Source organism: Ictidomys tridecemlineatus, chromosome 5 (genome assembly GCF_052094955.1).
Source record: "Ictidomys tridecemlineatus isolate mIctTri1 chromosome 5, mIctTri1.hap1, whole genome shotgun sequence".
NCBI lineage: Eukaryota > Metazoa > Chordata > Mammalia > Rodentia > Sciuridae > Ictidomys > Ictidomys tridecemlineatus.
This window is the reverse complement of record NC_135481.1, coordinates 10677376-10690759: the sequence shown is the minus strand read 5'-3', so window position 1 is coordinate 10690759 and position 13384 is coordinate 10677376. Positions and strand designations below refer to the sequence as shown.

Genomic DNA, 13384 nt, shown 5'->3' with positions numbered 1-13384 from the left:
TCTGAGGCTGCAAAATTCACAATATAATCCTTTCGTGAAGTGGCTGCAAAATGGGAGCCATTATTTGACCAGCACAGAGTTTTTACAAGTCCACCTTTCAGTGTTTTCAAAGCACAAATTTTCCAAATTAGTATATGGTATTTTCGCCTCACTCCAATGGTAAATGAGTTCAAAATTTATGCTTTCATTCATGTTAACCAAAAGCACAAAGGCAAGTAAATAGCTGCTCTCCTTGCCTTTCCATTTCTAGAAAAGGTGTGGCTCTGACCGACAGCAGTCCAGGGTACTAAGTGCTACAATCCTATATCAGAGGTACTTACAAGTGCAGTATCAAAAGGGGAAATTTTTTTTTTTCTGGGAACTGAACCCAAGGGAACCACTACCACTAAGCATTCTTCAGTCCTTCTCTCTCCCTCTTTTTAAAAATTTTTATTTTATTCTTTATTTTTGAGACAGGACCTTGCTGCTGAAGGACTAAGCTGCTGAAGCTGGCCTCAAACTTGTGATTCTCCTGCCCCAGCCCCCTGATTCCCTGGAATTAGAATTATCCTTAATAGGGGCTGCTTTTCCTTTTATAAGGAGTTTTTGCAAATTTGGGAGGACTCTTTTTTGTTGATACAATGACTAAAATGACACTACTGGTCCCAAGGATCCTTAATATCCCACAAAGTAGGAAAACATCTTACACAACAAATAACTGTGCTTCTTCCTACACAAACTTTCAAGTGACAGTCAAGAAGATGGAAAACTTGTTCTAAGCCAAGAACCTGTTTTAAACATGACACAAAGTACTCTTGCACAGTTTTAATCATCACTCAGTATTCCAGGAATGCAATTAGGGTAAAGTGAGGATAGATTGTTCTTTGTTATATTTGGAATTTTACCAAGAGTTGCTCGCTTTTCAGGAAATCACATAATCAATATCAATTCCACCTATAATACCTGAGTCACCATTACAACACAACTCTATCAGTTAACATATGTATGTAATTGTTGCATTCTAACTGTTACATTCTTAGTTTTTCTACATACAGTGTGCTGTTTTATTATCTTCCTGGGTAACCAGACCTAAGCAATTAATAAATTTTAATAGCATGCATGAGGCCCTGGGTTTAATTCCCAGGGGCACAAAAAAATAAAAATAAAAACCACTACCAAAAACCCTCATAAAATCATGGTTTTTCTTAGGATTAAAATTTAACTGTAAAGAAATTATATCCCTAGACTGCTGCTAGGTGCAAAGAGCTGGGGCTGGTCTTGTCTTTCACCATTGGGAGCCTCATTAACTGTAAAGAAATTATATCCCTGGACTGCTGCTAGGTGCAAAGAGCTGAGGCTGGTCTTGTCTTTCACCACTGGGAGCCTCATTTTGCCCTCACTCAGCTCCTATACCAAATAGGATATCATGATGAATGAGACCACACCCATAACTACCCAGTGCCACTATGAGATAAGAACATGCCCAAAGTACCCACCCTCTGCCATCACAGATGGCGGGCCCCACCTTGTAGTGGCTGAAGAAACTATAAGTACTTCCACTAAAAAGGAGAAGATCCTTCCCCGAATAAAACAAGCAAACTGGGGAGGGGGGAGGGGGGGAGGAATGGAGGCGGGGGAGGGAGAGAGAGACAGGGGAAGAGAGGGAGGGAGGGAAGAAATTAGCTGGGCACAGTGGTGCCCGCCTGTAATCCCAGTGGTTTGGAAGGCTGAGGCAGAAGGATCATGAGTTCAAAGGCAGCCTCAGCAACTTATTGAGGCCCTAAGCAACTCAGAGAGGAGACGTTGTCTCTAAATAAAACATAAAAAAGGGCTGGGAATGTAACTCCGTGATTAAGTGCCCCTGATTTCAATCCCCAGTACCAAAAAAAAAAAAAAGAATAGAAATTACTTCCTTGGTTTGCAAAGCTAACATCCACTTTTCTTTGACTGTCTAAATCAAGTGACTATGATTCAGCAACTCAAAATTATTCTGAACTCACTAGGAAGAAAAGGGTATTGTCAGTTATTTATTCATTCATACCATTTTCTTCTTCAAAGCCAAGAATATGGTATATTCCAAGCCTCTGGTCAAATATATGAAAACGGACAAGCCTTTAGCTAATAGCCCAGAAACATTCTTATAATCAATGATCAGGCAATAATACCCTAAGTTTTAAAGTATTTTCCGTAAGAGGGAAATTGCTCAAAAATAGCCTAAAGCCCTTTGCTCATCTGCTTTCTGAAAAGTTTTAATTTTCAGAGGATAAATTTAAAAATTACTCTGTCAAATATAAGGCAGATGAACTAAAGAAAACATATAGAACTGTGATGCAACCAAAATAAAACATCACTATCCTAAAAACTATATCCTCTCATACAAAATGTTCATTGTAACATAATTTTGCCCATATTAAATCTACTTCAAGGGCTGGATTTGTGGCTCAGCAGTGGAGAGCATGTCTAGCACAATTAAGGCGCTGGATTCAATCTTCAGCACCACATAAAAATAAATAAATAAATAAAGGTTAAAAAAATCTACTTCAAAAAGATCTCTTTTAATACACAAAAGCTCAACAAGTTACAAGCTTCTATGTCTTTTAAGTTGAAATGGAAGGTCAAAATAGCAAAAATAAATAAATAATAAATGGTTACCAGATTTAACAATAAAAATTTATCTGAAATGTAACTGGGCATGCACATTTTATCTGGCAACTGGCAATCTTCTACTCTTCCAACTAAAGTGAACTCCCATCCTTTGGGAGGTCATAAAACACTAGCTCCCACTCCTAAAAGACAGGCTGGGGCTTTAGCACAACAGAATTTTGGCTAATAAAGTGTTAGGTGTTAGGATGAAAGTGCTGTTTTCCAGGTGGTGAGGCTTTCTTAATCGTTCATATTTGCCACAGAAAAAAGGAAGGTCTAATTTCTAACAGCCAAATGTTAAACTTTTACTGGTTCTGACCAAAGTCTAGTAAGCTGGTTATTCTACTGGGTATTAAACAGATTGGAAGAATTTCATAATTTAGGTTTATGATAACAACAAAAAGAAATTGTTTATGAAGGTTATAGTAAACAGGATCCTATTTAAAATATTACAAGCAGTTTCTAAAAGCTACTTTAAACAATTTCAATGTTAAACTATCATTTTTCTTGAATTCATAATCAGAACTTTAGCATCAGAAACATACTAATTTCTGACCCTTTAAAAATTGTCTGGAAAATTCATTACATTCCACATTAATTTCCATATTTTTCCCCACTCCTGAGCTACTAAACAGTTACTAGGTAGAGTAGAAAAAGCTCCTCCCTTTGTTTTATGAGGTCCCTATCACCAGTCCTTTGCCCTACTTACAATGATTCTGACAATGAGTGAGCACAAACAACTGCTAGTTTCATTAAAATCATCTTTTTAATATTAAACCTATCCTTTTCTTCCACATGCTTTAGGCCTTTGCTCTTTGATACAGCCCATCCATCTTTGGAGACTGCCTAATTCCCTTACTTCATTTACACTGCTACCTTGAAGGTATTAATAGATAATCACATCCCCCTTATGCTCCCTTTTCCTATGTTTAGCTCCTTCAGGCTTTTCTCCTAAATCTTAAGCTTCCATCAGAATAGAACTATCTATCTTTTCCTAAACATGGTTAGAAAGTATTCTTAATTATTTGGAGTTTAATCTTAATAAGAAAACTATAACACTATTAGTAGTACCTTAATTTTAACATGATCACTGTTATTTGGCTAAGAGTAGTTCAATGACAGTTCACTGCAAGCTATTTAAAACCTCTTTATGCTTGCTTTTTTCCAGGTAGTAGCTTCCTGGTTTGCATTAAGACCACTTACTTCATATCCCTTGGTGAAAGACTTGAAATTCAGCATTAATGATTTCAGTGCTGGAACTGTGTTGTTTTGTTTTTTGTTTTTTCCTTCAGCTGCTCCATAATGGTCCACAAATCTACTAAACTTGTATAATTTAAAAAAAAAAAAAGCCATCTGTGTGTGGGGGTACATGCCTTTAATTCAACTATTATGGAGGCTGAGGCAGGAGGATCACAACCTTGAAGCCAACTGTAACAATTTAGGCCCTATCTGAATAAAATTTTAAAAGGGGGCTGTAGCTCAGTGGTAGAGCACTTGCCTAGCATGTGCAAGGCCCTAGATTAAATCCTTGGTACCACATACACATAAAAACAATAAAAAAAAAAAATTCTAAGTTAAATTTAACAAATTCCTGCATCTATGGATTGAGTATTTTCATAGATAGTAGCAAACAAAGAAGAACATCTTGTTGCCCTTTTCTCCCTACCAGAAGCAATATTTAAAATCAAGAAAATAATCTTGCTACTCTAGGACCTTAAACCCAAAAGGCAGATGATTCTTTTGTCATGATCCTGCTTCCCCTCTCCCTCCCTTCCCTTGGCCAGTATTCAAGTCAATCTGTACTCACCAGAAATGTGCCTGAAACAGCATTACAGTGAGCATTCAGATAAGAATAAACAGTAATACTCTCATCCCTGTACTCAACCAATAACTCAAAGGCAGGGGCTAGATAATAAGGAACACAAATTCTAATGTAAAAGAAATGATAAGTAAACATACTGGAAGAAAAGTTACATTTTGATTATGATATTAAAATTTCTGCGGTTTCACTCCCCCCCTTCTGGTTAAAAATAGGGGGCAGGAGAGAGTACTTATATAAAAAAAATGACTAATGTGTGATCTTTACAATGTACTTTCTTTATTAACAAGGACTAGTAACATCATATGCTGATATTATTGATAAACATTTTGTGAAAATCCTGTTTATAAAAAACATCAGATTATTCCTAGACTAATAAAGTATATGAAAAATAAAACAAAATTCAAAAACTACCCCTTCAGTGAAAATGCTGGTTTTTAAACTAAATCTCACAGCCCACTAATGAGCTGTGAAATCAATTTAGGTGGTCACTATGGTTATCTTAAATACATCCATATAGAACAGGGATAGGCATTGGTTTACTAAATATTTTATAAACTATGTATGTAACAATGTTATGTTCTTACTTTAGTCACAAACTTTTTGTATCTGGGTCAGAGACCAAAAAAAGAAAAAAGAAAAAGCTTTAAAGCTTTTTTTCTAAAGCGCTCTTGTATTTTTGAAGTTATTTCAACATGATTACTTGTGAACATTCCATTTTACTAACAAACTAAGCCCTGCCAACTGTATTTTAGATTCTGGAAAATTCCAGTTTGAAATGAAAAATTACAGTTATCTTTTAATTAATAAGCAGTAAGGATGTAAAGGATAACTATTGAAGCTAGATTACAATGTATAGGGGTTTACTACATCATTTGCTCTATTTTTGCATGTTTGAAATTCTAACAAAAATACAAAAGAAAAGAACAGTAAAGAAATGGATCTAACAGATAATAATTACAACAAATAAATTTATAAATTGGGAGCGTTAAATATGCTGTTTCGGGCTGGGGTTGTAGATCAGTAGTGAAGCGCTTGCCTTGCACACATGAGACGCTGGGTTCAGTCTTCAGTACCAGATAAAAATAAAGGTGTTGTATCCATCTACAACTAAAAGAATGTTTAAAAACAAAACATGTTGTTTCTAAGAAATATCAATCTAGAAACTTCCATAGATTTAATTCAGGTAACGTTTGGATTGCCTTCTTCAACTACAACAGACTGGTTTAGAGGTCTTAAATACAAAAGGAATAGATGAAAATAAGTCACATGTAACTAAAAAAAAAAAAAAACCACCTAAGAGGACAAAATAACATAAATAACAATAGTCCAGTGTTATTTCATTATCTTATTAGTCAACCTTCAACTAATAGAAAGGAAAACAAAATACCTACCTACCTGACAGGATTTTTCAATTCTTAATTGTTTTAATTCATGCTGGCAATTTTCCCAGCAAGTTTAATATGAGATCTCTGTTTAACAGATACCATTCTGCCTTCCTTGAACAAGAACTCAAAGTGTTGTCTGAAGTAGATTTTAAGGCAGTCAGATTTCAAAAAAGTACATGCCTTAAAATCAATTTCATTATTTCTAAAAGTAAATTCTAAAAATGTTTTAAAACAGTATTATCTCTCTGGGTTCTTTTCCAATTGGAGAAAGTGCCTATGCACTGTGCAATTTGTAAAACTAGAAGTGAATTTTAGACATCATCTAATCCAATGATAGCTAAATGAAAAATGAAGAACCAATGGCATAATTTGTATATGCAAACACACTCTTACCTATTCATTTTTATGTATCTTACTAAACCTGTAACATTGTGCCTTGTTAGTATTCTATCAGAAAAGGCACTGACATTTTGTCATGATTTTATATTTAATCACATTAAGAATTTGAGTATCACTTGGATATGATTAAAACCATTGGTATGGGCTGGGGAGGTATTCAGTGGTAGAGCATGTGCGAACCCTGCGTTTCCTCCTCAGCACTACAAAAAAACAAAACAAAATAAAATACTAGTATAATTTGGGACTTAATGTTTTCTCAAAATAGAACCTTACACAACATATAGAACCCTGACAATCTGAGAATGATTTCACATTATCATTTACATTTCACTGTCTAGTCAATTTGAAGTAATACCCAAGTTCTATCAACGATAAAACAAAGGGAAGCAAAGCATATCCAAATTGATATACTTCTCAAAAACACCATAAAGCAAGGTATAAAGCTCCAGTAATTAACATTATTTGGTAAGAAGACCAGTCTTAAAACATTCCATAATTGTTTCCAAAACAGCAGAAGAATATCATTTAGCACTTTTTAATATGAGAAACATAACACAGTATGTTTCCATCAAGCTGATCACATCTGTTTTAAAGAATAGATAAGACTTGAGGTTTTGGTTGTTGCTCCTGCTGAAAAAAAGGAAACAAAACAAAAAGCCAGCATGTTTCCGGGGAACATTAAATATGTCTCCCGCCAACTCAACTGTGTGCAAATTACAGTGGATACTTAGGAAGTTCTTTATTTAGTAAACCTTATTGCCATTCAGATAGACTAATTTAAAACGTTCTAAGTGATCAGGTCAAATAACCTCAAGTTAATTAGGTTTTATTGATAAGCATTTGTCTTTATACACACGAAAATCAAACAAAAAAGTTAGGCCTACTTTCAATGTTAGATAAAACACTAAGTTGAAATTAGGTACAAATTTTGATTCCTGCTCCCAAGCTAAATGAATTCTAGAAAAACAGATACATTTTACTTGTGTACTCTCTCTTTTATAAATTTAATAATCAATATCACTGAGATAAAGTTTTTTATATGGTATCACTTTTACATTCAGTGAATTTCTTTATATATAAGCCTATAAAATAGTTTGTATTCAATTAATTTTATTGGAGAGGTTTCCTCTTTTCCCAAAGCTAATTCTTAGCATCTAAAAGTATTAATTGAAGAAAAATCCACCAAAACTTCACAAAGAAGTTTAAAAATGCATTATCTAAGTTTCTTAAATTAAACTCCATATTATCAGTGTCATTTTTTAATTATATAAAATGCTTTGTTTATGAGGCATACTAAAAACCAAGCCAGTTAGGTACAGGAGGTAATTCTGCACCTTTGTTTTAATTTCACTGTGTCAATTTACTTTAAAGTCCTCTGTTCTAGACTTATTCTGATAGCTTTTATCTTTCCAGATGCTCCTTAAATGAAGATTCATCCCCCATTCTTATATCCTGCTTTTTCCTGGTATTACTGAAGTCTTTCTTCTGTCTTTTCCTTTCTCCTACAAGTTCATTCTCTATGCCTGATCCTGTCTAGATTGGGCTCACTGTAACAATAAACTAAATAAAATGCATCAGAAATTTGTTCACAAATCTCACTGTTTCCAAAACAGCATAATATTATACAAACTTTTATTGAACATCTCCTGTATGATTCAACAAACCTTGGTGGTTTCTCTCCACATTTCACTTTATAGATGCTAACACCTTATCACCCTCCCATATTGTCTGATATTTAAAAACAAAACAAACAAAAAAACCTTTACACTGATGGAGCAGTTTCAAATTTCACATATAAAACACCTTACTTTCAAAAAGCTATCTCAAATTAATTAAATAAAAAAACGAGGTCCAAACAGAGCACATTTTTAGTCACATGTGGTTATCTCTGAAGGCCTAATTAAGCACTTTTTATTTAAAAAATAAAGATATTATATAATATAATGTGCTAACAAAAACATTTTTATAAAGACAGTACAATAACATGTTGCCTTTTATTAGTGTTTAAAGGAATATTCCACAAGAGAATATGTTTTACATCAGAACGGTATACATAAGAAAAAGAAAAGGCTTTTCTTAAAAAAGTCTACTTTTTCATGAGGATCTGAATAACTAGTACAAAATCAGACCTGTAATGAACTTCAACCTTAATCTGTGTCAAATAAATTCACTCTGGAGCACGATTATATTTTAAGTAGGTTATTTTTCCCCTTATATTGTTTTTTAAAGCCTTGGTATATTCACAGATTTAAGTTCTACATTCCCCCCTCCCTCTCCAATTTGGCCACAGCCACCCTGTAAAACAAACCCATGAAAAGATCCTGAATGTAGAAACATGGCCTTTCCTCCCAGACTCCTGATCAATTTCTCATGCCTGGGTGCTCCACTGATATCAATTGTGATATTTTTAGTCAATTGCTTGAGAGACTGAAAGCAATATGATCTCCTGAGGAAAGTCTTTAGTTCATGGCAAACTTCTGGTCAAATCTTATTTGGATTAATTATATTAAAATCTGTTACATGATGTTTAGCATGTCATTTGTTTTAAAACAAAAACCCAGCAGGTTTCTAGGGAACATTAAATATGTCTCCCACCAACTCAACCATGTGCAAATTAAAGTGGATACTTTAAAAATAATAATTATATATATATATATGTATATATGTTGTATATATAGCAAAAGCACAAATCTCTGTTTGGGGTCTTCAAAGACCCATTTACTTTTATTCAAGATGACAGAAGCACTAACAAGTGTTCAGAATATACATACACATGAAGAAAAATAAAGAATAATGTTATTTTTTAAAGTAATAATAATAATAGTTAACATTTAGTGAACCAATGTCAGGCATTGAAACTAAATCTCCATTATCTCATTTAATCTTCACATTCTCCCCAGGAGATTGTAATCCCCATTTCAGAAATGAAACTGAGGCCTGCCTTATTCAAGGTCACTCAGCTACAAAAAGTAGAACTCAAACCCAGTTCTATGGGAGTCCAGAGCCTGTGCTCTTGATCACATTATACAGGCTGGTTTATACTTACTCAATTTTAAGTAAAGCTTTCAAATGTCTTATGTTTCTTCCTTAAAATGAACCACATCTTTGAGGATACATACAAAAATCAACAAATAAGGATTTTACTTGAAACTGTGTTTTCAAGTCTACATGTTTGGATAGGAAACAAAATCCATCTGAATGAAAGCCCTGAATCCATATGGTAATGGGTCACATAGTCATTTTGGAGCTGAAGAGATCTTGGGGGTCATCTAATCCAAACTCTTGATTTTAAGAATAGTGAAAACAGGGGCCTTTTGAAAAACATTTATTCTCAACATAAACTACCAGATTCTCAATCCAGAAATACTTTTTTTGAAACATCCTTTTCATAAATAATCTAACATTTTTACATCATACAGAATATAATATCCCTTTCTGAAACACTAAGAAAAAAACAACTTAATGACATGAAGTCAGACCACTGCAGGACTATCTTACTAATTTTAAGTTTGTATATTATCATAAGGTATGTTATAGAATGCTATAAAATGGCATCCTTAACTATATAAACTCAAATTCAAAAAACAGGTATTTCTTCCTTGAATTCAATTTGTACATTCATTTGGGTCAACTACCCGATGATCTTCATTTTTCTGTCATGTCATGTGATTGAATTCAAGCTCATTTCAAGAGAAAGGCTGTTCTACACTGTATTTAGAACACACATCACTGACAGCAGCCAGATGTCTTTGAAGACCCATCCAAAAACCTTGCTTTAGTTGCTAAGAAACTACAATTTCACCATAAATCATCAAAAGGAGCTATGCCAGCTGAGATTAAACACATAAGATCGAGAATCTCACCTATTGTACAAACAAACCAAGCTATTTCCATAAATTGAATAGCCAAAATCAAAATTAGGTTTAACTCCTTCTGTAAGCATAGACAAAAACCTGATAAGACAAATCAGATTAACTCTACTTGTCTTCCACAGTGGCTTCACACTTGGAGGAAAACAGGAAAAATCACCCATTGTACTTAGCATATTCAAACACAAGAGAAAGAAAAATGTCTTTCCTAACTCCCTCTGCCCCCCACAGTGATTATCCAAAACCATAAAGCATATATAAAATTTGAAAAATACAATTTGGTACAATACTTTTATTTAACCAATGATGTTTTTTCAATCCTGTGATATATTTTCGTTTTAATATTCAACATTTAAGCCTGGTTTCTCTGATTTTTTTTAAACTGAAGTCATTTAAATTTGAGTCCTTTTTACAAGAGTAATTTGAATTGCTCTATCAAAACAATAAACACTGAGATCAGTAAAAAAAAATAATAATTTATATTTCATTCTCCAGCACTGATTTTTTTCACATTAAAAAACTTTAAACCTCTAAACATCTGTTTCCATAACAGCAGAAACAGACTCACACTCCTAGTCTTGCTTCTGAAAGATCAATTCAGCAGTTGAACTGGTAACACATGCCTTCAACCGGAATCTATTTTGCCTAGACGCCCCCATGCCTATGATTCCCAACCATTTCTCCATCTTCTCTAAAGAACATCAGTCCAAAACCAAGTTCTCTTATTTCCACTGTACCCCGCATTACCCAGAGGCTACTTTTATACTCCTCGCAAATAACATCTTCTCAGATATTAAAACTCTTCGGTCCTGAAACTTTTAGATCTGAAAAGCCTACTTCCTCCACATCCCTCTGGGCAGCAACTACCCTTCATCCCACCACCGCACAGTCGCAGCTGTGTCCCTGCCTTTCCAAAGGCCCATCCAATACCACACAGTCTCCTGCCACAACTCATTGAATGCCCTCCCTTCCCTAATATATCCTCCTGCATTTTATTCCCTTCCATGATTTCTAGTTTCCTCATACCCTCGTCTCTGTACCCAGACACCCTTACTTTTCTAATATTTCCCCTACCTCAGTTTCACCTCTTTCTCCCCACCTCCCGTTCATTTTCATCTCCTTATTTAGAAACTCCTTTTTGCACTCCCAACCACTAAACTAGAATGCCCGGCACTCCACCCTCTTTAGCAAACCCAACCCTCTTCCCTCCGCTCCTTTGGAGACACACTGCTGCTTCTCGTACAAGGTCCCCTACTGCAGTCAACCCACTCCTTTATCCTGCCCCCACCCCCACATCCAAGGTTCTCCGATTCTACACCCCCTCCTTAGGGTTCTAGTACTCAATTCACTCAATATTCTTCATGACCTTCCTCATTTTCCCCTTATTTTTAAAAATGTCACCAATTTTACGGGGCCCAAACAGAATTCTAGTCGATCCCAGTGCCCGGGAATCCCGTTCTTTCGGGGAGCCGACCGACACCATCCCTCCACCTCCAAGAACACAAACGCCTGTCTCCTGTCACCGTCTATAAGAAATGCGCCCCCTCCTCATCCGCCCCCGCTACTCCACCTCCACATGTTGGCTTCCTCGGTGTCCCCTCGCCGACCCGGAGGGACAAGCGAGGTGGAGCCCCAAAGTCGCCAACACGTAGGGCTCACATCGGACGCCCCCACCTCTCCAACAGGCGGTCTCCGGAAGACCTTACACCCGCATCTCTTCAAACCCCTGACCACCATCTTCTCCTCAGACCCGCAGCCCCTCAGACTCCCGCCCGGCCCCCTTCCCCTGGCTCTGGCAGCCCTCCGGCCCGGGCCAACTCCTTCAATAGCAGACCTCCCACAGCCCCCGCCCGGCCCGCCCCCGGCGCCCCGCTTACCGTTCTGAGCGGCGACTGGCCCTGGGAGGAGGGAGCCAGAGACCAGCAACAACGAGAGGGCCAGGGCGCTGGGGAGCGACGGGCCCGACATCCTCCCTAGCAGAAGACCGAACGCCTAATGGGCCGGGGCCGGAGCCAGGGCAGGGGAAGGGAGGGGAGGGAGGGAGGGGGCGGGCGAGCGCGCGAGGGAGTAAGCGAGGGAGGAAGCCGCGACTCCGCTCCGTCCTTCCCCGTCCTCCTCCTACCGCCGCAGCGCCCAAGCCTCGCGAGACCTGCGCTCCGGGCCGTGGGCGGCTGAGCAGGAATAATTGAAAACCTCGCGAGAGAAAGAGACTTCGTCTGATATTCCCGCCCCTCAAACTCGGTGTCTCCGCCCCTGCAGAAACTGATTGGTCTAGCGTGTTGTAGGTCACGTGCTAAGGCGCTTCTGGCCACGTGACGGGGCTAGGGGACGCTCCGCCTGCTTTTCTGGAGGTGGCGAATTGAGAAGTGAGCCTTTCGTTTACTCATCTCTGCAACGGGCGTTCCCGTAAATAACTGGAAGCGTTGGGAACACAATACATTTCCTTAGCCGTGCGTTAGCGCTCTTGGCTGTAAAATTTGATACGCCATCTCCGCTTTTATGCTTCATCTCGTTGTCGCCTATCAATTCTGTATCCCCTATCAATTCAGAGCTACTTCTTCCTTCTAGACTTCGACTATAGACCTCTAACGATAACAGACCCCAGCCTCCCCTCGCGTATATTTCACTTCCAGACAAAGTGTTTCGCTGGCTGTGCCTTCCTGCCTCGACATCTGTTCTACCTGCCTGCCTGAAATGTCCTCCTTTTCCACCCCTGCCTACTCCCTGCACCCCAGGTTTGGCCTTATTTTAGCTCCGCAGTCTTTCAGGGCCAGAAGTTCAACTAGCCTAATTGCATGCCCATAGACACAATTCCACAAGGAAGTCATCATGTACCAATTTATATAAATACTCCTCGGAATTGTTTATCCAGTACTTGCTGTGTACCAGACACGATGAAATCCATGTGAGAATACAGTTCCTGTCCTCACAGAGTTCACAGCCTAATCCGTCAGAGGAGTGAGGAAGAGCCAAATGACTTACAGGGCATCCAACAAAGCCCTGTGGAGGTTTATTGGCTATATGGTCACTACTGGTTTCATGAAAGTTTGGAAAATGTTCTTATTTAAGGGTGTTTTTTGTACTACCTTCAGTGCTGGTGGTTGGCAAAGGAATTTCTACTGCTTGGCTCATCTCTGAGTCAAAACAGACATCCTGGGGAATGTCTGGAGTAAAACAATGAGGAGCCAAGTGAATAGTCCAGCTGCCCTGACGATTCAAAAAGAGGGCTTGGAGAACCTGGAGGAAGGAGATCTTCACATTCTCTGAAGCTAATGTAGTCTCAAGCT

The 13384-nt window shown here is 37.6% G+C and overlaps 1 protein-coding gene across 3 annotated transcripts in view; it reads right to left on the bottom strand.

Moving 5' to 3' along the window:
- The window catches only part of Nptn (neuroplastin), an 86600-nt gene extending 74342 nt beyond the window's left edge, over positions 1 to 12258 (bottom strand). Inside the window, exon 1 of one of the 3 annotated variants that reach the window (XR_013438705.1) lies at positions 11975 to 12257. Coding sequence is in view for 1 of the 3 variants with exons in the window: in XM_005316772.5 (XP_005316829.1) it covers positions 11975 to 12065 (91 nt within the window). In the remaining 2 variants the exon portion in view is untranslated. Of the gene's footprint in view, positions 1 to 11974 lie in introns of all 3 variants that reach the window. The other 2 variants (XR_013438706.1, XM_005316772.5) reach the window with 2 other exon arrangements.
- Positions 12259 to 13384: the final 1126 nt, after the last annotated feature.